This window comes from Porites lutea, chromosome 5, assembly GCF_958299795.1.
Source record: "Porites lutea chromosome 5, jaPorLute2.1, whole genome shotgun sequence".
NCBI classification, from domain to species: Eukaryota; Metazoa; Cnidaria; class Anthozoa; order Scleractinia; family Poritidae; genus Porites; species Porites lutea.
In genome coordinates this window covers 40973597-40999527 of record NC_133205.1, presented here as the reverse complement: position 1 = coordinate 40999527, position 25931 = coordinate 40973597, and the positions used below count along the sequence as shown (strand labels likewise).

At 39.9% G+C, this 25931-nt stretch overlaps 2 protein-coding genes across 3 annotated transcripts in view; one reads left to right on the top strand and one right to left on the bottom strand.

Annotated features, from left to right (window-relative positions):
- Positions 1–4849: 4849 nt before the first annotated feature.
- On the bottom strand, positions 4850–21093 carry LOC140937692 (uncharacterized). Of its 2 annotated transcripts, none has more exons than XM_073387257.1 (3): positions 20972–21093; positions 13734–13848; positions 4850–10161 (listed from the first exon to the last, which is right to left on the bottom strand). In XM_073387257.1, exon 3 carries the CDS (start codon positions 10142–10144, stop codon positions 6518–6520), a length of 3627 nt encoding a protein of 1208 aa, XP_073243358.1. In that variant the 5' UTR covers positions 10145–10161; positions 13734–13848; positions 20972–21093; the 3' UTR covers positions 4850–6517. The 2 variants fall into 2 exon arrangements, with proteins under 2 accessions (XP_073243358.1, XP_073243359.1); XM_073387258.1 differs by lacking the exon at positions 20972–21093 and adding an exon at positions 14513–14791.
- Positions 21094–23008: 1915 nt separating this feature from the next.
- The window catches only part of LOC140937683 (uncharacterized), a 29341-nt gene continuing 26418 nt past the window's right edge, over positions 23009–25931 (top strand). The window contains exons 1-2 of the mRNA XM_073387246.1: positions 23009–23223; positions 25391–25718. Of these exons, the coding sequence (XP_073243347.1) occupies positions 23189–23223; positions 25391–25718 (363 nt within the window). The 5' untranslated portion in view covers positions 23009–23188. The remainder of the gene's footprint in view (positions 23224–25390; positions 25719–25931) is intronic.

Here is a 25931-nt window from a genome sequence, read left to right as displayed (position 1 = left end):
GCGAGTCAGAAAATATATGCATTTTCATCTGTATAAAATAATGGACTAATCCTCGAGGAACAACGAAGATTTTGTCAAACGTCCCGGCCCACTATACTTCGCTTACGCAATGCTCTGTTCTTCCGACTAGGCTATAATGCAGTAGTTGGATTTGACGATCCAAAGAACCCGACAGCCATTCCAGTTTTCACAAAAATTATTTCTTCTATTTCTGATGGGGCTATCAAGAGTGTTCGGCAAGTTGCGCTTCCGTATCACACCATTCTCTGCAAGTTGGCGGTTTCGTCGCCCAGGATACTGCGAAAAATTCACCAGCAAAGAGGACCCCTTGATCAAGGAAGGCTACATTTGGAAGCAAAGCAAATCCACTCCTTGGAAACGGCGATGGAAAAGGCGATATTTCATCCTGTCCGGGGACAAGTTATATTTTTTGAAGGAAAAAAGCGAGGAGTCTGTTTCGGCAAAGATCGTTCGAATTTTGGACATTGTTTCGATGATGGTAGAAGATTTTGGTTTTCGACGAAAGAAATTTGGATTGCGCCTGCGAGCGAACAATAAGGAATCATACATTGTGAGTTGTAATAGCGAAGCGGAAAGAAACGACTGGATAACCGCCGTACTTACAGCAAAATCTTACAGTTTGGTTGAACATAAATAATTTGAGCAAAAATGTGGCGGATCACACCGTGTAAGCCCATATTTTCAAATGTTTCAAACTACCTTTTTTGTAAGTTAAGATGAACAATATGACTTGATGGGAGAAAGATGAGACATTTGTGCATTAGAAAAAATAATTTGTGAGCTTGCCTAGGATGACAAACAGATGCCTTCCTGGTCAAAAAGAGCGCACAAAACATTCGACTTGAAATAAAAATTAAACAGAGTGAAGAAACGTTTTTCGTGCATTTTCTTCTTGTAGTTTCGCCGGATATAAGTTGACATAAGTGTGTTTTTATGTACCTGACATTATTATTTCGAAATACATGTACGGAGTCTTTTTCATGTCAGATAAAATTCGTATGGCATGTATTTATATTGGGACCGACTGAATATATGTTACTGTAGACAATGTTTTTATGAAAAATAAAACCTGTTTCCTAGGTGTTATCCGTCTATATAGATCTATGTGCTTCTGATTTTTTCCCCGGAAACTTAAAATGACCGTTGAATTTAATAATGATGAGGGGAATTGAGAAATATAATAAATTCCTTGGCGTGATAGGCAACCTTTGTCAAAGTAATGATGTAAACGAAGAAAGGGTCATATATGGTTTACTCAACGATTTTATCCGAACTTCTAAACCTAAAGTTAATTTTGAAAAATTTCTCATTTTCTTGTTTATAGATATTTAATGCGCTGAGGGCTCTTCTTTTGCTAGTTGACTGCGACAGATGACTGATTTCCTTGGAAATACAATCCCATCTTTTGAAAATAAGTTAATACTTCGAAAGAGCATTAAAACAGTTATTTTCTAGTATGCTTGTGTATGACTACTGAGATAAACGTGGTCTAATTTGAAACAAACATTACATACAGTTGTATCAAAATAACTTATTGCCAAATCTTCTTCGTTCATGTTTTTGGGAATGAACTTCGATGAAATTCTCATTTCCCTCACGGCGGTGTAGCGTTCCTGCTATAAACTAAGTAACTACAAATATGTTATATATAACATGCAATTTTTCGAGAAGGTAGCTAAGAGAAAAAAAAGGAAACATTTTTTTACCCAGTGTTTTAATGTAAGTTATATGATTTCGATTTTGCGTCCATGTATGGCATCTTTGAGTCACCTTTTTGTTAAAATAGATCCACTCAGTTTTGGTCTTTGTTTGTTTTATCCGTCCATTTGTTTCGGTGCTTTGTTTAAGAAAAAACAAGACTCACGCTGAGAAATGGAGATGGTGGAAGAAAAACTTCACGGCCGCCCACACAAAACACGCTCAGTTTCCAGCATGCTACCAACAGTTTTCCCCAGATTACTTTCTTTGCATCAAATATAACCTTTAAAATTAGGAATGCTGTAATAGCTCACAGAAAGCGAAAAATGACACCCCTGAGACTGACTAGTGAACAGCAACAGCTCAAAAGGGGAAAACTGAATTGTGGGTAAACTTAAATCGCTTTGTTTTGTCCCACGAAAAAAGCATAAAGGTTAACTTTTGTAATTTTCTTTTTGTTTTGCCTTTTTACCGTCTGGAGTTTGACGCAAAAAGTTCTATTTTGGAAGGTATAACAGTGGTTTAGCTTAATTTTTTTGCCTTGTAAACAAATCATAAAAATGGTGAGAAAGCGCTTTGAACCAAGTTTGGCTGACAACATGAATTAAGTGTTAAGGGACTCACAAGTTAAAGAGTTCAAGTTAGGCTTTTATTTTGACTCGCCAAGCATCTTTTAAATTTTTTTTTCTTAAACTTGTGAGAGTTTAAAGTATATCTCAGTCTTGATGGTCCGGCTGTATCAAAGCTTGTCCTTTAAAATTTTTCTCGACGTTCAAAACAAGTCTTAGTCAATGAAAATCATTTCTCTCTCTTTTCGGGCACTAAGTTATTTTTTTTCTCACTTTTTCGTGTCTCTCTCCCCCAAGTTGTGTAATTGCTGTCTTGTTTTGTTACTATCGACAATATTTGGATCCTGAGTGATAAGAAAATGTGTAATAATTTTTTTTACCTACTAAAAAGCAATCATCGAACAGGCTCAGCGCTTCAGTGATTGGACAAATTCATGTTTCTTTGTATAAGAACTGTCAATGCCCACCGGAAAATGGCATAATTGTTGTACGAATAGAAACTAGTATCGAAAATTCGGAGATGCTTTTCTTGCCTTCAAAATGACTACGGTTTATTTACTTCGCGACATAAAATCAAGTGACCTTAATTCTTGTTGAAAATACTAATTTTGTGAATTTTCCTACCGCCAACCTTGAAGTAATAGGGACCATTTAGCAACCACCACGGCGACAGCGACGAGAACATCAAAAAGGCAATGGGCCTGTTTTTCAAACGGAGTTTAGCCAGTGTTTAACAAAACCACGTTCTATCCATTTTCAGTTTGCCAAACGCTTTTATATATGTAAACACCATTTATCGTGAAAAGTTTCATGTAAGCATGTAGCGTAGACTGGAAAAGCATTTGTTTCCTTAACTTAACCCACTAAGGAAGAGATCTTGAGGTCCAAAGATTTCCTAAACCCTCATCTAAGTAAGACTTCGTTTAAATAACCGACCAAATGGGTTTAGTAAGCAAAACAACTTTAACATACGCGTGCAACATGCTATTTTGTATACTTCTTTGCTTTTACTGCACAACTACGACGTGAAAATGCTTTCACACTATTTGGAGGACCCCGTAAATAGGCGATCGACGATGCGAATTTTTCTTTATCTTTCTAAGCTGGAGTGCGGTCCCCAAGAATTCAAGTCTAGGGAAATTCGCCTTTATCTAACATTTCTAGCGAATTGGAATAAACGCTACAAAGTTTGAAAAAACGCCAATTCATTTAAAAAGTAACGCTGTTCCGTGCCGTCGCCGTCTTTGATGCTAAAGCTCCCTAGTCTGAAATGTCAGTCGTCACTCGTTTCTGAAATTTCAGACTAACCTTGAAATTGAGCGGTAAGTAATGTTATGAAATTGTTTTCCTGTCTTTCAGGGCTATAACCGAAGGCCTTCCAACCATTAGGAGGCTGGTCGTTATTTCTTGTGAGGGGGAGGAGGCGGTCATTTTGAGAAAGCAAACGGTTCGCAGCTTCTGGGAACGAGATTTTTATAAAGCCAAACTTTGCGCAAGCGTGTCTAACTCCACTGTTGCTTATCGTACGGGCAGGCTTGCCTCTGAAAATCCTTCTTCCAATGTCGGGAGGGGTACTCCCATATATGGGTTAGACAGGATATGATTGGTGAGGTTCTCCTTCCCACAGGGTATTATTTTTTCCGTTGTTGCCGTTGTGTTCCGGGTGTGATCTTAGATAGGGTACCGTTATTATAGCAACTAAAATTCAAGTGCCGGCGTAAAAGCCCAGCTACACGAGAAACAAATCATCTGCTCAAAACTGAACTTTACCTTTGGAGTATAAAGAAAGCGATTTCATGAAAGTTTGTGTGATGCGTTGCCATTAAATTCTTAAATAAATGCAGAGAAGATTATCACAGTTAATTACGCAACCTATGCAGTAGCGTATGTAACCCTTTAACCCCCAATAACGACATACAAATTCTCCAAACTAATCTCCATTCATTTCATTTCATTTGTAATTTGATAATAGATCAAGGCATTTTCTCTTGGCTGATCATTTTAGTAATTCTCATAACTTATCTCTTGACAGTGTATGGATATTTTTAGCAGAAAATCGATCTTGGTCACTATTGGCACTTAAAGGGTTAACTGTAATGATCTTCTTTGCATTTATTTATTCATTCCGCGGCCAGAAATAAATGAAATTCATATATTAATCATTTCATTTCAAAATTCCTAAGTTTTTGTTTCAGTCTCCCTTGAATAGGGTATCAGTTTTCGTTTGTCTCAGAGTTTTAGGAGCAGAGATTAAGACCCTGACGGCATGCACAAATTCAAAATTTATAGGAACCTTATAACAGCACCGCCCCCCTTTCCAGGGGAGAAATGTCTTGCGTCTTGAATAGAATAAAATGAACGGGCAAACTCTCATCCCCCCCGAAATCAAGGATGAAGCCGCGCGAAATCCAAACCGCGCCATTTTCCCATCCTTGAGTTGGAGAGGAGGGGTGGGGTGGCGTGGGGGGTCCCATCCATTTTGTGAAATATTGTAGGTGGTAGTCAAAGAAACTTGCTCAGTCCAAACAAAACCGAAATCATTGGTGTCTGATTTATTTTTTCAACACGTCCACGCGTAAAGTGATTATTAAGACGTGAACACTTATGAATACTAACAACGTAAAACTATGGTTTTACTTGTTCCTGTCAGTTCTCTTTTACCAACCCTGAAAGCCGCAAGGAACCTTCATCACGTAAAGACACTTTTTCGCAGATGCACGGGACTATCTCCACAGATAGCGTTTGGCCCGGATTGGCTTTCAGGGATGAATAAAAGGGACACTAAATTAGGTCGAAAACGAATTCTTTATACTTCCACTACTGACAGAAGCCCTGATCACAGGGTTGGAAATCAAAAAAGGATCTCCAAAGCTTGATATAATTTGTCAGTATATCTATTCACATATTAATCTCTTGTTCCCACTACATGTACCTTGATAAACTCAATTAAAATTTTGAAATTAAGAACAAAGACCTTCCTTGTTATTTCAAATTATTGAAGCAAAAAAGATTTTCATTCCTTTTCACGTTCCCTTTTTAATATCGGTTTGGATTTTGTCATTAAATATATCATAATCGCAAGGCAGTAATTATTGTTAAACTATTCATAAAATTTTAAAAAAAACCTCATCGCGCCTTTGTTGATCAATAAAAACACTCATCTCGGTATAAAAAATAATTGGAACCAGTTTGCATTATAATAACTTTCTAGTTGGTCTTTTAAGTATACTTTAACTAATGTGTCATCTGTTGAATTCATCACTGGCTAATATCTTTTTTAAAACGAGGAAAACCCTTGGGGACTCTCACATTAAAATGACGGGGAAGCTCCTCCTCTCGTGTAGAGCGTTTCGGGCACAAATTGCAGAGTTTCATCTTAATTAGGGTGTTCAGGACGGGAAGCCATAATTTTTACCCAAAAAAGTATAGCTTAAGATTGCGCGTAAAGAAATTTCAAAATATAAAAGCCAGCTAACGTCGTCTAACTGTATTGGAGTATGGTCTCCTTAAAGGGTCAAATAAAGCCCTACCCACCCTCCGGGGGGATACTCAACAAAGTTTTATACGGGGAGGCTCCGGCTCGAGATCCAACCCCTTGTCATTTTATATTCCATTTTTGGCAGAAAAAGTACCCCTTTTGTATACCTTCTATTGACAAATGGTACCCCTATCACATACAACTTTGCATCCCTTTTAACTGCTGTAAATGCACCTAAATTGCCTTTATCACAGCCATAACATGCATCTTTAAGTCCTTTAGGGCCTTTTTTAAAGACCAAAATGACAGGATTTCCTACCCTTTCAGATATCTGAAGCCGGAAAACGGTGCACCTTTCGGGCGGAGCCTCACCGTATAGGTCATTATAGGGAGTATCCCCCCCGGACCTTAGCCACGCCCAGATTGATCTCCTTTGGGGTTTTAATTTTTATCACGAGCAGCCCCGTCTGTTTTATGTTTGAGTCCCTCCTCCCTGCCCCTCTGGGCGAGCGACTACCAATGGGAACTGATATACGGAGTTATAGCACAAAGAGTGTCACATATCAAAAAGTATGACCGCTACAATTCTGCTAAGTTGGTTGAAATTTCCGTTACTAATGAATGTTACGATGAAAGGTTTGTTTTTATGCCAGTTTGTCACGCTTTCCGTTGACGCAGAAGAACACTTCCTTTAAAAGTCAAAGACCTCCGCATAAATCTGACCTGTGATTTCGAACTACACAAGTTTCTTCTACAGGCAGGTCTCGTATGAGTAAATCTCTCGAGTGTTCTTCACAAATGCAAGTTCAATATCAGTGTTTTTGTGGTCATGCTTCTTGTCAGCTTTCCACGATAGCGGCCTCAGACCATTAAGTATTACGAACAGTAAACCAAGCACATCTGCCAAAACAGCCATCCAAAGAGCAGCCTTTCCGGCAAGCGCTGCAAACACAATAACCAGCTTTAGAACGACAGAAAAGGCAATATTTTCCGCAACCACCCATCGACAGAAGCGCCCGAGTTCCACAAGCTGAGGTATTTTGGCCAAGTTATTACTCATAAGTGCTACATCGGCCGCTTCTACAGCTAAAGCGGTACCTCCGGCGCCCATTGCAATCCCAACATTCGCTGCGGCCAGTGCTGGACCATCATTAACACCATCGCCGACCATACCCACAATCCTTTTGTTAGCGCTGTCACGTGAGGCTGATATGTTGAAACGGCGACGCGAACAGGAACGAGACGCAAAACGCTTTCTGCGAGTACCACTAGGAAACATCTCGCCATCACCGAATTTTATTCCATCTTGTCTGTCTTTGACCCAAGACAGCTTGTTCTGCGGTTTCATGTCGGCGACACACTCGTCCAGTCCTAGCTTACTCTTCACGGCCATGGCTGTTCGCGAGTTGTCACCGGTAATCATAGCCGACTGGACTCGAAGCTTTCTTAGCCAACCAAGCGTGTCCAAGCTGTTTGGTCTGATCGTGTCCGCGAGCGCCACCATCATAGCAAGTTTGCCATTTAAACACACAAAAATCACCGTCTTACTTTCGTTGCACCACGTGATGTACTTGTCTTCCATTTGTTTGTTCGGCCTTTTTCCTGCGACGTGATTAAGAAATTCATAGTTTCCGATCTGAACCAGTTGACCATCTACAATACCGGAAATACCTTGTCCTTCGTGGAGCTCAAAGCGTGACACTTCCGGTAAAGTGGCGTTTTGTGATTTGATCATTTCAGCTACGCAACCAGCAAATTCATTAACTATGGCTGCTGCCAGAGGATGGCTTGATTTGCTCTCCAGTGCAGCAGCTAAGCGTAAAGTAGCTCGTTCATGTACACCAAAAGAACATTCTATGTCAACAACTTGAAACTTGCCTTCGGTCAGTGTTCCAGTTTTATCAAACGCAAGTACTTGCAACCGGGCAAGCGTCTCGAGATGAACTCCCCCTTTAATCAGAGCTCCTTTTCGCGCAGCCGCAGTGATGCCACAAACCACAGCGATCGGGGTTGACATGACGAGTGCGCAGGGGCAAGCTATGACCAGAAGAACAAGCGCTCGTCGGCCCCATTCTTTAATCTCTTGTAAATAGGTCCCCACACCAGCAGCACCAAGAATGGCGGGAATAATTACCACGAGAGCTGCCACAATGACCACAGCTGGTGTATAGTACTTGGCAAACCGGTTTATTGCAATTTCAGTTCTCGCTGAACCAGTTTGAGCTTCTTGAACAAGTTGCGCCACTTTAGAAACTGTAGAGGAAGTTGAGTCCGATGTAGTCTCGACTTCCAGGTATCCATTTTGATTGACAGTTCCGCTATTGACCTTAGAACCTACTGTTTTCTCCAAAGGAACAGATTCGCCCGAGACCGAGCTCTCGTCCACGGCAGCTCGGCCCTTGACTACCACACCATCCAATGGAATCAATTCACCTGGTCTAATGGCGATGGCTGTGCCTATGGTAACTGACTCCACAGGGACACATTCGCCCGTGGCCGCTAATATGGCCACTTGAGGTGCTTTGAGCATGAGCCCAGAGATAGTCCGCTGGACTTTGTACATGCAGACCTCCTGCAAGGCTTCAGCGAACGAGAAGACGTACACTACAGCTGCACCTTCGAGCCACTCCTGAATGGCCAGCGTTCCTGCTATGGCAATGAGGATCAGAATATTAATATCCAAGGTGAGGGTCTTGATGGACACGGAGGCTTTCTTCAAAACTGGAGGGATACCAAAGACGATTTCTGCAATGGCCACCCACTGATACCAATCTGCCTTGACAAAGAACGCTACAACGCCTGTCATCATCAGAATACTCTGCACCAAAAGATAAACTAAAAACAATGATAACGAACGCGGCAGGCCTTCATTCTTCTTATCGGCATTATGGGATCCGGTCTCCATGATGCTGGCTCCCAGGTGCATGCGGTTGAGGGTGGTAACCAGCTCAGTGGCTGACGTCACTTCCGGATCATGATGTACGTATACTACGCGACCGATTACATTCACAGCGATTGATGACACGCCTTCCAAAGGCTCCAAGGAATCTTGAACCAGCTTGATTTCCATTGCACAACAGATGTTCTGAACGCGCAGTTTTGTTGTACGTTGCCGCAGCATCGGCTTCTTTTCACTGTTACCACTCTTATTTGGAGGTGGTGGTGGTGTTGAGGGAGGGGTGGACGGGTAGAAGCCACTACAGTCTGTCATGGACACTCGGCTGACAGATTTGAATCGACAGTCTTCGACCAATAACCTAAGCTTACAGCATTCTTCAACAAGTGCCTCGATTGGGCTACCACTGCAACATTTGCTTTCACAGCACATGTTTTCAGGCAATGAACCCAGGACGACCGAACGCACACTGCGTGACTTACACTTGCCACAGGGCTTGCTTCCGCAGCATTTTTCTTCCGCTGATAACCATATCACAGGATCAGAGCTGCGTGACAGACGCGTGCTCTCACTACAAGATATGCTTTCACAACACTTATCTTCCGATAAAGAAAAGGCGGGAGTTTTACTTGACTGACATGTGCCTTCATTCAAGGGTTTTCTTGCACAACAGCCATCATTGCATGAGGAATTCGTGGCCACCCTGGCAATATTGCGTGACTCACAACTATCGCCACTGCAGGGCTTACTAGTACAACACTTGTCCTCTGTTACTAAACGTCTGACAGGATCACCAGGATTGCTTGCTTCCCCGCGCGTGACTCCCTGGGATATTTTCGGGCTACAACAATTCTGGCAAGAACTCTGACTGGTTTTACAGCATGCTGCATCCGTTGAACTAGTGGGTCCTTCAATGTCATCACCTCCCGAGCTCTTTTGGGCGTGACAAGGACTGCAGCAGTCAGACTGAAGCGGAAGTGACGCCTGCTGTCGAATGGTGTTGTCAGTTAACAAAGCAGGTTTGGTTCCTTTCTTGTCATTTGCAGAACAGCAGTTACTCTCGCAACCCGTCTTTCTCTCCTCCTCAAATGGTTCTTTGGTACAAGAAGAAGAACAGGTCGTGGTTTTTTCTTTGTCACATAAATCTTTCTTGACAACACAACATCGTTTTGAAGCACATGTGTCTGGGCCAGAGCCTCGGTAGTTCAGCGTTGAAAGTAACTTTTCTGAGATGTTATTGGTTTGAAGAAGCCTATCGTCATCTTCGAAATCTTGATCACCGTGGTAATACTCATCGCATTCGCAGGTCACTGCAGAGCCTCGGTAGTTCATCGCTAAAAGTGACTTTTCTGAGAGGCTATTGGTTTGACGAAGCCTGTCGTAATCTTCGAAATCTTGATCACCATGGTAACACGCGTCGCATTCGCAGGACACTTCCGGAAAATCATCCGAACAACAATCACAATGGTATTCCTGGCACATGTTGGTATGTCTGTGGTCTGAAAGAAAAGGGGTGAAACGTTAGTTTGGTAAAATTTTCTTAATACCAGCAACAGTGCACAGAAAGACGAAAACTCCGCGTCGGCCAAAATTTCACCAGTTCGGAGATCAGCCTTATGCTCAAGGGAAAAAATAAGATCAAACAAATTTATGTGAAGTGCAACTACCACGGTTTATAACGAATGCGCGCGAGTAAGGTACACGCATTAAAAAAAATAATAAAACGAGCAGAACGCGCACCATAGGAGTCCTTAGACCGAAAAATATTTCACTAACTCGTGGAAATCCTTCATTATTACAGGTCGGGCAAAGAGTTTTCTTCCCCTGAGTCTTCCCCAAAGGTAACGAGCCTTCTTACTTCTCGAAGTGGTAAAAAAGCGAAGTGCATACGTCCGAATCTTTTTAAATTGACGTTGGCGCTTGGTTAAAGGCGCCTAAGCAACTATGGCGTCAATCAGATAATCCAAATTTCAGTATTTAAAGAATGACAGTTTCAAATATCAGAAACGTTCATGTATTTCTTACATCAACGATAAAGCCCAGCGTAATTCAAAATGTTGACGAAAAAATATCACCGCTAATGTATCGATCAAATCGAAGCTTCAACATGCCCCCCCCCCCCCCCCCCAGGGTAACCCCCGGGCATTTGACTTTTTTGAAAATTATTGTTCAAATCCCCTCCTACCCGGGCCAAAGTGCCGTTCAAATGCCCCACACTAGGGTCCATTCAGGTGATCAAATGCCCCCACCCCGGGGACATTTCACATACACAAAAATGACAGAAAGACGGTGGAAACGCGTTCAGTTGTGGAACAAAATCTTTATAAATATGACAAAAACTGAGAAACACTGTTAGTGTATTTACTACGAACAAAAGTCTCATGCAAAGCGGCGGAAATCGCTGCTACAAGGTAACTGAATGCTCAACTTTTTTTCGTCATGCAACATACAAAGCGTTCTTTAAAAAAAGATCCCACCTATTGAGATTACTACATCATAACCATTTCACTGACATGCACCATCGCTCACCTTATTAATTAACATACTTGCAGTAGGTCAAAGTAGTTGACCTGAGCTTCTTATTTTATTTTATGTTGTTGTATTGAATCGCCGGTAAAGGTATTGTATTTCATTGTAAACACAACAATAAAATACATTCATACATTCAAAGCCGGAATCCAATATTAAAAATTTTAAAATTTAAATACTTCAAATACGGCACAGAGCTTGTTTAAGCCCTTTCCTCGTAACCAACTGGCCACAAAGGCACAATCTTTTCCACGAAAATCCTCTAACACCGCGTCCCCCATGATAGCTCGCCACGCCAATGATTTTACATGAAATCGAGGGTGCAGTTCAAATCCCCCAACCCCTAAAGCATGGGGATCAAATTCCCCACCCCCTGGAACACTCTGATAATCAAATTCCCTCCTCCCCGGGACGGCAAAGGTGTCAAATGCCCGGGGTATGCCCGGGGGGGGGGCATGTTGAAGCTTCGATTTGACCGATACAGTAACACAAGACACTTATCAGATAAATCCCACGTCAAACCAATACTACCTCAAGTAAAATAATGTGCCAAAATCAAATAAGAGCAATGCCTGGCTGGAACGAAAAAGGAAATAATTTCTTCCTTGAAGAATCTCCGGTGACTGTAGCGAAATCTTTCGCACGGTGCATGAAGCTGAAACAAGACTAGTATTTACCGATCACTGATGAAGCAAAGCCCTGGGTTATCGGTTGCTTTACGAAATTCAACCAAGTTTGATAATGCCAAAAATTTTACATCGACTGAATTTCTACTCTTAGCACGTTCCAGTGATAATAACAATATAGAGATAAGCGTCAACGTAAATATACTTCGCAATGATCAATAATAAGCTTGTAGTTTATTTTCCTCCCTGGATGCCTTCCGGAGAGACTTAGTTAACTCATTCATCGCGAGCTCGCCATATTATCTTTTCAAATAAATTCTCTACAGGAGTATTGCCCTGCCATAAACCTTTTAAAAAATATCTCAGAGAAATTGGAATTCAAAACGGCTGTTCTCATTTTTTATTTGTTGTCAAACTGATTTTGATGACTTATACGAATATTAAAATAATGAGTGCTTGTAATTGTTGAGGTTATATTTATTCTTTCCCCCATAGTCATAAACCAAATGCAAAAATAGTTGCCGGATTTATACTCTTGTGTTTAAATTAAAATAAGGCTAACTAGCCTCATTTCTCAGTACAAAATTCAAAAAAATACATTTTCCCAAGCAAGGCTGGTCAGGCTAATTTTAATTTAAACAAAAGGACATTAACTGAATCCAACAGCGTTTTTGCATTGGGTCCATATGGCAAGAGGAATGGGTCACCATTATAAAGTTTTTTTTCTTTTCGGGGACAACTGAACAATACTTCAGGCTTTTTCTTGAAAATTGCTGCAGCTACTCTACAATTGAAAAAATATCGTAACCCAGCGAAACTAAAAAAAAACCCAACCCTAGTATGTCCTTGATCGCTTTTTTAGAGATATTCGTAGAACTTTTATTCAGTTTTCAGTTTCTTTGAATTCTCTTAAATTTGTGCTATGAAACCTTTAACTATGAAAAAGCCTTGAGAACGTAAACATTTAAAGAAAGTCACCAATATCTTTGTAGGAATGTAAACAAACTGCAACATTGTAAAGCCTTTTGTTCCGATGCAGTTCTTTAGTTAAGGTCCCATTGTTTCCTTGTGGTTATATAAACAGCACGTACGTAATGAGTAACTCAGTGTCAACTGAAATTGAATGACTAAGATCAAAAGTCCAAAAAATTGAGCGATTTTTAGAAATGAGATACTGAAATTAAATACTTTGTGAGCAAAGGTAAAAATTGAAATCTCTTCTTGCGAGGAAAAATAAAAGGGATCTTTCAACAAGATGTTTTTTCTTTTATTTCGTATGAAATTCTTTGTACGACCGACATTGACAAATAATTTTAAAAGCGTCAGCGATCCGCCGGTGATTTCCAAGAGTACATTCAGGATTAAAATTAGTGTTGAAAGAGGCACATTTTCCAACACTCATTACAGCATTGTCGCGGGTCAGTAGATGTTTTGACAGTTTTCCAATGGAGATAAGCTAGAACCTTATCTTTGGAAAGGAGATAAGACGAGCAAGTGAAACTACAAAAAAGCAACTCTTCATCCTTGTTCCTTGATAATCAAATGCGCACCATGCACGACTTTAGACGCTATTATAATTTCACAACATTACACGAGTTGTGAGCTTTGAACGGGATTGTAGACTCCAAAATATTCCTAAATATATCTCCTAGTGTTTTAGGAAGTAGACATGCACTCAGTTTTAGAGACAATAAGCAGTTTTTCCCTCGCCTCAGTAGAAACTTTTATTTAGTATGGGTTAAACACATTTAAAATAACCAACTGTTTTCCAGTTACGCGACACACAAGTTATCTCTACAGGGGGAAATAAAGTAAGTCGCTTAATCATCATGCTAAGTAATTTATCTTCGATACTTCGCTAAAATCTGCGCAAACTACATTTTCGTTACATACAATTTGGGAATGAAATTACTTACAAACTTATCTGCGGCTTCAAAACCGATGTTGGCCAGTAGTGACGCGTGTTTTATTTTTTGCGGGTTTTCTCTGTCGTCTTTAGGATCTGGAGAGAATCCAAGGTGTGGTCAAACTCTGCAAAAAAGAAAACATGAAATTTAAATTTCAAATACTGCTCTCGCTCTGCTTACAGGTGACCAGATCTGTTACACAAACCTGCAATTACCTGAAAATGTAAACTTATACCGCGAAATGAATGCAAAATATCACCGACTTAAGATAAAAGCGAGCTTTGTTACGGACAATATCTATAACCCAAAAATATAAACTATAAGTCCGGTTTAGTGCAGGTTGCAAGAAAAACATTTCAAAAGTGATTTCTTCTTTTAGCAATGCGACCGGCCCGTGAAAATGAGATCTGTAAAGCAGAATTGTCTGGTGTTGTTTGTTAAAATGGATGTAGCTTTATTTTTTTGGCTCGCTTTTGACTTGCAAATTGCGACTTTGACGATTGAAGATTTGAACTTGGAGAATTCCCGCTTAAAATCGTTGGCATTTCCATACTTCGCCATATCGTGTTTTGGAACATTGCTCGGTTTCGAATTCTCGATTTCCTTTACAGTTGTGAATCGAAGCGATTTCCGAATGTCTTGAGAATGAGTCCATCTCTTATTTGAGTTGGCAGCACAAATTCTTAATTCCAAAGTCTTGCAAAGCTACGAATAATCAATCACATCCAAAGTTTAAAAACGCATTAAATTAATTTGCCCGGCGGGTTTAGAAGTAAAAAGACAAGTACCTCGAAGATGCTGATTGCAAACGCTGCAGATCAGAAAACTCTTCTTTCGACCACCAAAACTAACAAATTTTTGTGACTTATTAAAACCACTCCACTGAGTTGAAAAATGTAAACAAAAAGTGATCAAAAGAAAACATGTCGATCTTGTACACTGCATGAGAAACAAGAGCCGCGTCACGCATTGAAAAGTACTAGTCTGTCAACTTAGCCAGAGAAATGGCAGCCGACACTTCGCGATGCCACGCCTTCCCCGTGAAATGACAATCATTTTGCGCGGTAGCCTGAATTTCATCCCATTACTTCGAGTCGCTATTACTCCCTCAGTAACGTCTGAATCGACTGGCCGTTAATGCCGTCCAGTGACGTCACTACTCCTTGATATTTGCTTTAATTCATGCAAAAAGTAAAACACGATTTTCAAGTGGCAAACCGAGAAATATCGTTTGAAAATGTCTGCATTATACAGAATTGCTTTATTTTTTCGATCGTAATTCATGTTTAACGTTCAAACTATCAACTGCATGCAGTACAACACTGAACCAGTTGTACTGAATTCTATAATCAAACTCGGTCGCAATCACACAATGAAATAAACACACACACGCAACACTTAGTTCAAACACACAATGATTTGCTTCAATTGAAAAGAAGCTATTTGGTCCTTAACGAAGAAAAAAAACAAGGAAACAACAAAGAAAAGCTAACAGAATCATTACATCTGACGGTGAAAATAGCAAGAAGGTCGAATTATAACATTGCTCTCAGAAAACTTCGCGTAAACAAAATTACTGGCCGCCGAAACCACAAAGCGGCTCTAACTGAAAAACCTACCGACTCTCCGCAATGATTCTTCATTCGCAGTTCAATTTAGCATTTCGGTTTCGAAGACAAGGGTAATTTTGCTGTTTAAGATAAAGATTAAGCTTATCGAAATGTTTGAACTACACGAAAGAATGCCATACCAGGGATGCGATCCGCTGAAAATCAAGCGACAATCCCGCTAAAATTTTTCATAATTAAACATAATTATGCGAATGTTTAGACAATCAACCAATCAAAATCACTACCCGGTTTTCGGGTAGTGAGTGACGTCACTGGACGGCATTAACGGCCGGTCGATTCAGACGTTGTTGAAAGGGAGAAAACGACTCGAAGCAATCGGATGAATTTCAGGCTATTTGCGCGGAAACAAACAGTGATGGTGGTGCACCCCCCTGGCACGGCAGCGATTCAAACGTCGTGCTTCTGCCGCGCTAAACAAAATTCATAAATTATATTAATGTATTTTGGCGAGATTGCGTTCCCAGGGGGAGGTGGGAGAAGAATTGTTACGAGGAATCAGTAAATCCTGAATTTGGTTCGACTCTGGCACGACGTCTGAATCAAAGTTGTTTTCCTGCCGTGCTACAGTCGAACCAAATTACAATTAAGTTCGGCACGGCAGAAGCACGACGTCTGAACTGGGCCTTTAAGAGACACAGCGACGCAAAAGCTGAACCAAGGACGCCTTAATTTAGCATTCGCGCCGCTGCAACTATACCTTTCGACTTGCTTTCGACCCACAAATGAAAAAACACACCAAAAACCTACCAGCTGCGCAGACTAGTAGCTGCTAGCGGGGGCGTCGCGCAATATCGGCTGTATTCTCAGGCTACTAGTCATCAAAACAAGGTATCGGATATAAACATATTTTTTAACCGTGCTACTTTAGCTTCAAGTCGGGGTTTTTCCAGTTACGAGATAATTTGGCGAAAATGAACTTGCCTAGAGTGAGAGATATCTTGGAGGGTTCTTCAAAGTCTATTGAAAGGCACTAAAGATGTACAAGTATCTCGAATGTTATTATATCATTTTTTAGTTGGAAAATTCATAACCAGTTGAGTAAAGAATTATGTTTTTGGCGTTGGTAATGACCGTGAGAAAAAGAAAGACATAAACAAACGCTGTCTGAAAATTTCCAAATACGGAAAAGGTTTACTCACAGCACATACATATAAAGTATAGACTGCAAAACAGTCCGTTTTTTTGCGTATTCAAGTACGCGCGAACAGTCAAACTATACGCTACACTAAACCAATTTTGAGAAAAAAATTCACGACTGTTTTGCAGTCTATTCACAGTACTATACAGGGCCATATTTCTTATTCAAGTAACTGTAAACAGTACAGCATATTTTTAGGAAAGAGTAGAACAGGAACGGATCGGGGGGGGGTGGATTGGGTGACTAGCAACCCCCCCTTTTGGACAGCCCACCTAAAAAAATTAATACACGGAAAAACAAACGGAAATACATGGGTCCCAAAAAATAAAGAAATACGTGCAATCGCCCTGCATCCAAATGCAGAACCATCAACAGAAGTGTAGTTTGTGAGAAATTTGTGGCACTACACCCTAGACCACTAGACGTCTTCATTTTTTGGCCGACTAGGTTAGTAAGGTATTTCTATTAGTTTCTATTTTTTCTATTTTGTGGCTTTTCAAGAGTTTGTAGTCTCCAATTCGTCCTTTCTAAATCGCCATGTTTTGGGACAAACGTAAGACAACTTAAAATGAATTAACGTGTAGTTTGGTGGCCAACTGGTATCAGCCATCCCCCCCCTAGTTCTGAACTTGTTCTAAGATGCTTTCATGGATACAGTCCAATATTCATAAGCAACCACCTCCGATGAGTCAGTGAACATCTATCCGAAACACAAAAATGTTTATAGTCAAAGCAGTGAGTAGCTGAAAAAGGCTTAAGTGACTGCAGCCAGTAATTCGTTAATTTAATTTCCCATTGTTTTTAACCTCTTCTAAGCAACCATCCCACATTGGTCAGAGTGAATGTTACAGGTCAAATTTGATTTCGGGTCAATTTTTAAGTAACCTAGGATAGTTCTCTATTTCCTTATCTTCTTGGGCTAGGAGACAACAGATATTGAGAATCAACCTAAGTTTAAAATATTTTAACCTGAAATTAAATTTGACCTGTAACATATACAAAGAACTTCTCGTGACAAAATGAAGCTACACATGGTGTGGCTGCAATAAAATAATGTTAGGTAAAGGTGAAAGGGAAAGGCACAAAAAACCCAAACGGCCGGAGCTTATCCCGGTTTCTTTAGCATGAAGCACCTAGGAGTATTGCTACTCCCCCCTGGAAGGGAAGCTAGTCAATCGCCCCCCCCCCCCCCCCCCCCAAGAGCAGTATGTCGCTGGTACCCACACCATGGTGAAGAGAGACAAAGTGGAGAAAAGGTTCTCGTCTAAAAAAACAGTGCAACCGGCAAGGCTTGAACCCCGGACCTCCAGATGCGGAGTTCAAAGTGTTAATCACCCAGCCACACATGCCTCCACTTAATTATGTTAGCATAATACATAAAAAAGTTATTAAGAACATCAATGGGCTGTTTTATGTGTCAGTATTATGACATGTCTACTGTACAATAATTATTAAGTAAGTTAAGTACAGATCAATACAAAATGGGTCTCAATGTCTTGAAGACAAAGAAGGCCAATTAAAATGTAATGCAAGATTTCAAATGAACACGAACAGAATTAAACCACATGAAACACGTACCATCAAAGGCATGAGTGTCAACAGGGCAGTCCACTCATGAGCAGAGCAGCTTTTAATGCGCATGCCGATTCATGCATATAACAGCAATCGCTGACAAATAACTACCGAATACATAACACTTCTTCCCCTTCTAATACAGTATACACCCTCCCATGAATAAGAACCTACTTTTTTTGAAGTGTGGAAAAATAGGTTCTTGTATTTTGGGGTACTTATTGGCAATTTAGGCTAATTAGGTTCTTAATTAGGTTCTTAATTTTTATGAAGGGGATAATATATTGCTGATTACCAGAAAAAAGAGTAAACTTGAGTTTGGTCCTTAGAAAGACAGAGTTTAGTCACAATATTATAACCCTAACAAAACTGATTACTGAATTTATATACAGTTTGGAACAGTATATATTCTTTTTATACTTGAATTTACAATTTCTAGCTCCTTGTTTAATGTTTATCACAATTTCACTGTAACCCACATATAAGAACCTGCTTGATCTTGCTTTGCTAAACAGGTTCTTGTATTTTTGGATATTAAAGTGGCAACATTCTGCCCGGAGGTTCTTAATCCACTAGGTTCTTATTTTTTTGTGGGTATTTACTGTATGTGAAAATCCTAAATCACTGAAAATCTGGTTTGCAAAGTCTATGTAAAGACAACTCTGGAAAAGTTAATAGGCCACTTGAAACCTGAAAAGTTAGACACAGAGGCAAACAAAATGCCTCCAGAACTTAGGCAATTTGAGGTCTTGTCCTTAAGTACTGTGGCTTGTACAGGAACTAGACTAGTAGTCTGCACAGGATGCCTACATGAGTACTCTGGTGCTGACTTCCGCTAACTTTTTGTACCACTTGGTGATGTCAGCATACTAGTTGCTAACTTTAGTGACACCCTTGGAACAGCTTGCTCCTCGGAGAGCACCTCATCAAAACTCCCCTTCATCTAAAATCTCTTCAGAGGTCCCATACTCAGTCTACAGCAGGTGATCAATGTGTACATAATGCAGTTGCCAACCTTCTTTCACCAGATAGGTTAACCCTTTTACTGTCAGAGTGACTGTTGGAGTTCCTTATGGTAGTTCTAACGTTTGAGTCTGTGGACAAAATCCTATGATGTGACCATTCAAATGAAACCTCTCTGCCTCCACTTTCAAATGGTAATATTTGTTTTCAAAATTTTACAAAACAAAATTTGGGAATTTTTTTTGAATTTTGCCCTTGGCCACACTTGGCACTGAAAGGGTTAATGGCCACAGCCATCTAATCACCATACCAGGAACCCACTTCTGTACTCCTCCCCGAGTATTTTGCACATTCACCAAATCATCGGCAGACACTCCACTTAACATGGCTATTGTCATGCTGCTATTCTTCCCTGCCTAACTGGTTTTGAATGTGCACTTCCACGTTAGGCTTTAGAACACTGAACTTGGTGTGTGGTTTGCACTTTAAAACAGTTCTGTTAGTGTCACACCTCTAACAGAATGTAGGGTGTTTCTGTACTGGAACAAACAGTTTGCCAGTTGATGCTTCAAAGAACTCTATTCTATGCACCTATTCTCACCCTTTCGGCCTCCTTCTGTGGTTAAGTGGTTCAGAATTTTCTTAAAGAAGCTGGCAAAATTTGGACCCTTGGGCCACGTTTTTTCAAAGGTGGACAAAATATGAGCACTTTGGTGGTGACAGAAATTTGTGAGTTTGGATTCCTGTCATCTTCAGAGGAGAAAATGGAACGATTGCAAAATACCCTCCCCACTAAATCTCTCGCTCGAAAATCTGCTCCCACAGTCCCACAGTAGTGTTCTATTATGCCAGATACTTAAATCTAAGTGAGTAAAATAAGTGATCCTGTAGTCCTGCACTCCCGCAGTCACTGAAAAGTAACTGGCATGCTTATAGAACAAGGTATACTAGTACTCCCACAGTGTTGCAGTCCTGCACTTCCACAGTCTATGTTAGAAATTATTATGCAAATCAGACGACTGTGGGACTCTAGGAGCAGTTTTTCAAGTTAGAGATTTAGTGGGCCAGGTGTTCTGCAATCTATCTAAATGGAATGCCCCACATTTAGATTTTTCCAACGAAACATCGCACTCATGTTTTCTATTTTCCCTGTAAATATTATTCTAGTGGCAAAGAACGTGAATCACATTTACAATAGGTGCAGGGTCAATATGAAAGCTTTTCATTAATAGTTGTAAGATTTGACATATTATAAAAGGCCAGGAATTCTCTCTTGCCTTTCATCTAAGGCCATCCCAATAAAATGTTTTGTTTCCCATCACCCTCCCTCTCGTGAAGGTGGGTCGGTCGGTCGGTCGGGCAAAAAAAAAAAACAAAAAAAAAAAGAATGAACACAGATATAATCAGATATAAGATATAATCAGATGGTAAAAGATGTATATTAATAGGACTATCAAATGTCTAAAAAGGTTACAAAAACGAAGTATCGATGATAATTTAAGACAATTGGTGTTAATAAGACAAGATCGTGTGCTTGTAAATTAAAGTACTTGCTTCTTTACAAGTGATTCTGAAATTTTTTTTTTACTTTTCAAAAATGGGTCGGTTGGGCGATGGGAAACGAAGCATTAAATTGGGATGGCCTAAAGATCTAAGCTTCACCTTAAAACTCCTTAATTAAATAAAATTACTTCTTACCTAAAAAATTATTTTGAGATTTTGGGCTTCGACGCCGTTTTGAAACAGCAAACAGTGGTCGTGCAGAAGTTGATGCAAGGGAGCTTTTGCGCAACAGAAGATAAAAATGACACGAAATTACTCAATTGTAAGCCTACCTAGCGAATTCACTAAAAAGATGTGATGTCTGAAGCCTTTGTCTACCCATCAGAGGCACGGTATTCCTAAGAAGCACGTATCTTATATAATAAAATAGACTAATTTACCTTCACAACTGCAGGGCAAACTTGAAATAATTTTGATGACACAGAAACTTTCCGGAAACTGCTATTACCGTAATGAGATCCCGTGAAAATCACACAAGATTCGAGGGGCGATTCGAGCTCTGTGGAAAGCTGATGACGCTGCAGTGAGTCGGTGATTCTGCGGTCCAGTGGTCAGTCACACATGAGAAATGGAGATTGGTGTAAGAGTATGGAAATGTGCTTGCAATCGGCAATGATTGAGTGTGTGAGCGCGGCCCCTTTAACCATGGCTTTTCAAACTGTAAAATTTTTTTTTTGCAAGAGAGGAGAAATTTAAACATTCTTATAGCTGTACAGTAAGCCTTGCTTTTATTTCTCCAAGTTTTCACTTTCGGAAGTGGGGTTTACACCAGAAACGAAAGTGAACTAAAGTGAGAGGCGAGTGAAATACATCCATGCCTTAGCGTGAATTTCATCCGATTACTTCGAGTCGTTTTCTCCTCTGAGGGAGTAATTGCGACTCGAAGTAATCGGATGAAATTCAGGCTATACATGCCCCTGATCCCGGGGCCATGGGGGCGGGGGGGGGGGGGGGTACTGCCAAATATGGGCTATATAGGTATGTGCCGCTGTGAAGGGTATGGTTTTCAAGCAGTTTACTCTAGGATAGGGTATATAAATCAGAGCGTTTGTGTTTAGAATAGGGTATCATTTTTAAGGAAACTGATAAGTTGGTTGAAGATTTTATCTAGACTAGGGAATGTGGTATAAGGTTTTGTTTTGGGTAGACTGTGCTAGTGACCTCAGTAGTTTCTGGAAAACAGCTACTCTAGGATAGGGGGATTTAGGGAGTTTACTCTAGTATAGGGTAGCAAAATTCAGCTGAACTAGTTCTGGTATAGGTTAAGGGTTCCAGGGTCTCAGCGGTACACAGTCCCCACCCAGAAATTCCTAAAGTATCCCCCCCTGGGACCCTGATACATACAAACCAAGAACGAGAAGTCCAAAGACTACTGCAAAGCTGATTAAAAACAACGTGTATTGTTTTTTATAACAATATTTCGGCTAGCCATACCAGCCTTCTTTAGCTTTACAGTATCCAGTAGAACCTCTCCTTTGGGACACCTTTATTCAGGTCATTCAGGGGACACCATATTTGGTCCTGGAAATTCACCCACATAATCTTTGTATGTTTTAACTCTGAAGGGACACCCGAAAGGGACACTTTTTCTGGGTCCCGAAACCCACGTGGTGGCTGACCGCAAAGAGGGTTGATATCTTTAAGTGTATCTCACAATCAATTAAAGATCGAAGTAATACCTTTGTGTGAATTAATGAACATATAATGTCGCGGTGAAAAGCTGATGATGATTTTTTTATGTTGTCTTCTCTCTTCAGCGGACACCTCGATTCAAGGGACAGTTGCCTCGGTCCCGACGGTGTCCCCTGAATAGACGTTCCACTGTACTGTAATTTATTGAAAGGTCAATGGTAGGCAACCAAAGGCTGATATGGAGAACGCCAAGAGCTAGTAGCTGGGGCCCCGAGTGAAAAATCACATCGCACAGAACTTACAACAGCAATGACTGGTCAGAGACTTTGGCATCCCTTGGACCATCAAAACATACAGCTATTTCGAGAAAGGTTGTCGCAAAAAATGTGCACGTGACAATCCCGAAAGATAACATGGGATATGATCAATACACTGTTCCTGACGACTGTAGCTGTCAGACCTACTTTTGTTGCTTTCCTGTAGGACTCGCAGACACATTTTCATGGCCTTTCGTGCAAATTCTTTCAAATTTCTTTGAAAAAAAGAGAACTCAAAACCACCCACAATGCCTTTCAGGATTGTCGCCTACACTTTCTCCGACAACCTTTCTCGAAATAACTATAAACAGAAAAATAGATTACATCCGTGCTCTCTGGTTTGAACTAGTTTGAACATGTACGGTCTAATCACATGACTACGCGCGAACTTTAAGAAAATGGACCCATCATGATATGGCAACTAAACGGAAGTACGTCAGCACAATGCTATGAGTTGGCGGAAATCGAAAGGGCTCATCACGTGATCATGGCGGGGATTTTCAGCTCAAGCTTTCAGTGTCGTTCGGCGTACTTTTCTGATATTTGACAATATTCATAGGCAGTATTTGCCGGCTTTATCACAGATTTTCTCTTCTATAATTGTTTGCGAGACCTCTGTGGTGATCTGAAAGTGTTTCTTTTACAGATATGTCGCTGGAGGACCCGTTTTTCGTAGTCAAAGAGTAAGTGAACTAGCCATCTATAAATTTGGATTTTCAGGATGTATGTTTCCGTAAACAACGTTTGTCTGATGAACGGGGGTAAAATGAAGGAGATTGATTGAGTAAACTGTCGCAGTTATGGTCTGAAGACTGTGTAATCTTTGCACACCACTGGTTTCTGTTTTATGTTCATCGATCGCTGTTTTTTTTCTAACAGCTGCTGTGTTCTGAGTACGTGTAAATTCCTGTGATTGATTTCAGTGTGTTCGGTGTGTTCGGAAGTTAAGTTTGGCAATAAATCAGATGTCGGTGGGGTAGAAGTTTGCAATTTTACCTTTCCTAGCTTATATTTTTTGTGATATTAACCATAGGTTTCTTACAGACCGATTATAATAAAAGCTTCCATTGGGTATTTTTCAAATACCTCTCAGTATTTTTACAATGTTGTTGGTACATGTATATGTAAATGAGCTGTCAGTTTCTAGGAATATTTTTAGATGTCTGTCCTTACATTACCATTGTTGCTATTATTAACAAATACTTCCTACCTTAAAGTAGGACTTAAAACACTTGTCTATCACATGCTCACGAGCAGTAAGCCACTTGGGACGCCTCTATACTTTGACTTTTAAATAATTTGTCTACGAAGAACATATAAAAAAAACAAAGAAAAACAAAGAAAAATCACTAAACTGAAAATGAAACAGTAGACTAAACACGGTTTGCAAACTTAATGTCTAATTATGTTTTATAAACATTGTTATAGGACTTATAGGAGCAGAAAAAGGTTTTGTTGATGACTGATGTAATCATCGGAGGCTTATAAGGCCCCTAACAAAACAAAGGCAAATTATACCATAAATTTGATAGTAAATAGATTTCCATATGTAAATTATAACTATTATCCCCAAGTGGCATACTGCTCGTGAGCATGTGATAGAAAAGTAAGAGATCTTGAATATATTATCGTGCGAGAGGGTTTTCATTGCAGTTGAAAATTGGATAGCGAGGTGTTCTCGAACTAGTGGGCTTATTTTGCCTCAGAACGAGAACCTTTGAAGCTAAAAACTGCCAAGCGGTTTCTGCAGATGCTGTGTTTTGTTTTCTTAATATTTTTGTCGAAAATGAACAGACAAATGCAGAGTAAGTTGGATAAATAGAATATATTTAATTTCAATGCGCATGTAGCAGAAAGTTGGTTGTATTAAAGCGTTAACTGTGTTTGCGGTAGTTGTGCAATAACTCATTTTCTTCCAACAATGCTTTGGGTAAGAACAACGTTTCAGTTAAGAGGTAGTTTGTCATCTCTCTTCTGCTATTTGTGCATTTACATTCACAAATGTGTTGGCCTATCATTTTAGCATTAAATTTGACCAACATTTTGTGGAGTGATTTCTATGGTCACGAATGCCTTCAAACTTGCAGACATAAAACTAGAAAGCTCTGAGGCTTATTTGCTGAAGTTAGGGAAAAATCTGTCGTGGGATTTTGAAGTTTTTTTCATTTTTCATAAAAATGAGGTTTTAATTATATGCCGATATCTCAAAAGTTTTTATATCTATAAGAAAATAAAGAACATTTTTTTAAAGTTCCATCATTATTTATTAAGGATGCAAAAAATTGTAGAAATTGGTTGAATTTTTCATTCTGAAAAACACGAATCAAAAACATAACCAACACGCATATAAATAGGAACGGGCCACCTTAAGCTCCCTATTTGCCTGTTCCTTAGTGATTTCAGATTAATGAAGGAACGTTAATTCTAGCAGACATTTTTCAAATAGCAGTTATCATCCACTGAGTGGTCTGTTTGGCCATCTCTTCTTCACAGGAGGTGTGGAACCTTTTGCTTTTTTCTCCAGCTCTACGAAAACAATTGAGCTAATGTACCTTACGCTGTCCCTTTTTCTGTCAATATCTGCACATTTACATTTAGTTGTTATTCTACTTGGTTTTATTTACATGTAGTTTCTTGAATTTGCAAGGTAACAGTTGACTGTTTTTTACCTTACAACAAAATTAACATAAATATTGTGGCCTTTGTAACACCTAGCGTTAACAAAATTTAACGGTCCACAATACTTAACAGTAAACATAAAAGCACTCTTGTTACTTATGATGGCCTTTCTTTTTGTACAATGACCTGGGGTGTGTATTTACATCAAGTATTACTTTATTTATTTTACAGGGAGGTGCAAAAAGCAGTTAATAATGTTCAGACACTGTACAGGAGATGGCAAGATTTATTAGATAATCCAAGAACTGTAGGCAAAGATGAATATAATTGGACAACAAATGAACTACGTAACAATCTGAGGAGTATTGAATGGGATTTGGAAGATCTGGATGAAACAGTAGGGATTGTTGAAGCAAACCCTAGAAAATTTAACATTGACATCTCAGAAGTAAATCAGAGAAAGCTATTTATAAAACAGACAAGGGACAGTGTGAATAACATTAAAGAGCACATGAACAGCCCTTCAGCTAAAGCAAAAGTTGAGAATTCATCAAGAGATGTAAGCTACTTTTATTAGTTTTCATAAGGTTAAAAAAGTATTGAACCTTTTTATATACTTCTGTGGTAAACTCTAGCTTGGATGGATCATTTTACGTTTCTGGGAAACTGCCCACCTACCCCTCCCCTAAGCCAACATTTTGCCCTAAGTGAGAATTAAGTATTAATGTTAGCTTAGGGGAGGGATAGGTGGGCAGTTTCCCAGAAACGTATA

Bases quoted from the DNA above. Each gene is read 5' to 3' on its own strand.
- LOC140937692 (XM_073387257.1), bottom strand. From the start codon at position 10,144: ATGTGCCAGGAATACCATTGTGATTGTTGTTCGGATGATTTTCCGGAA.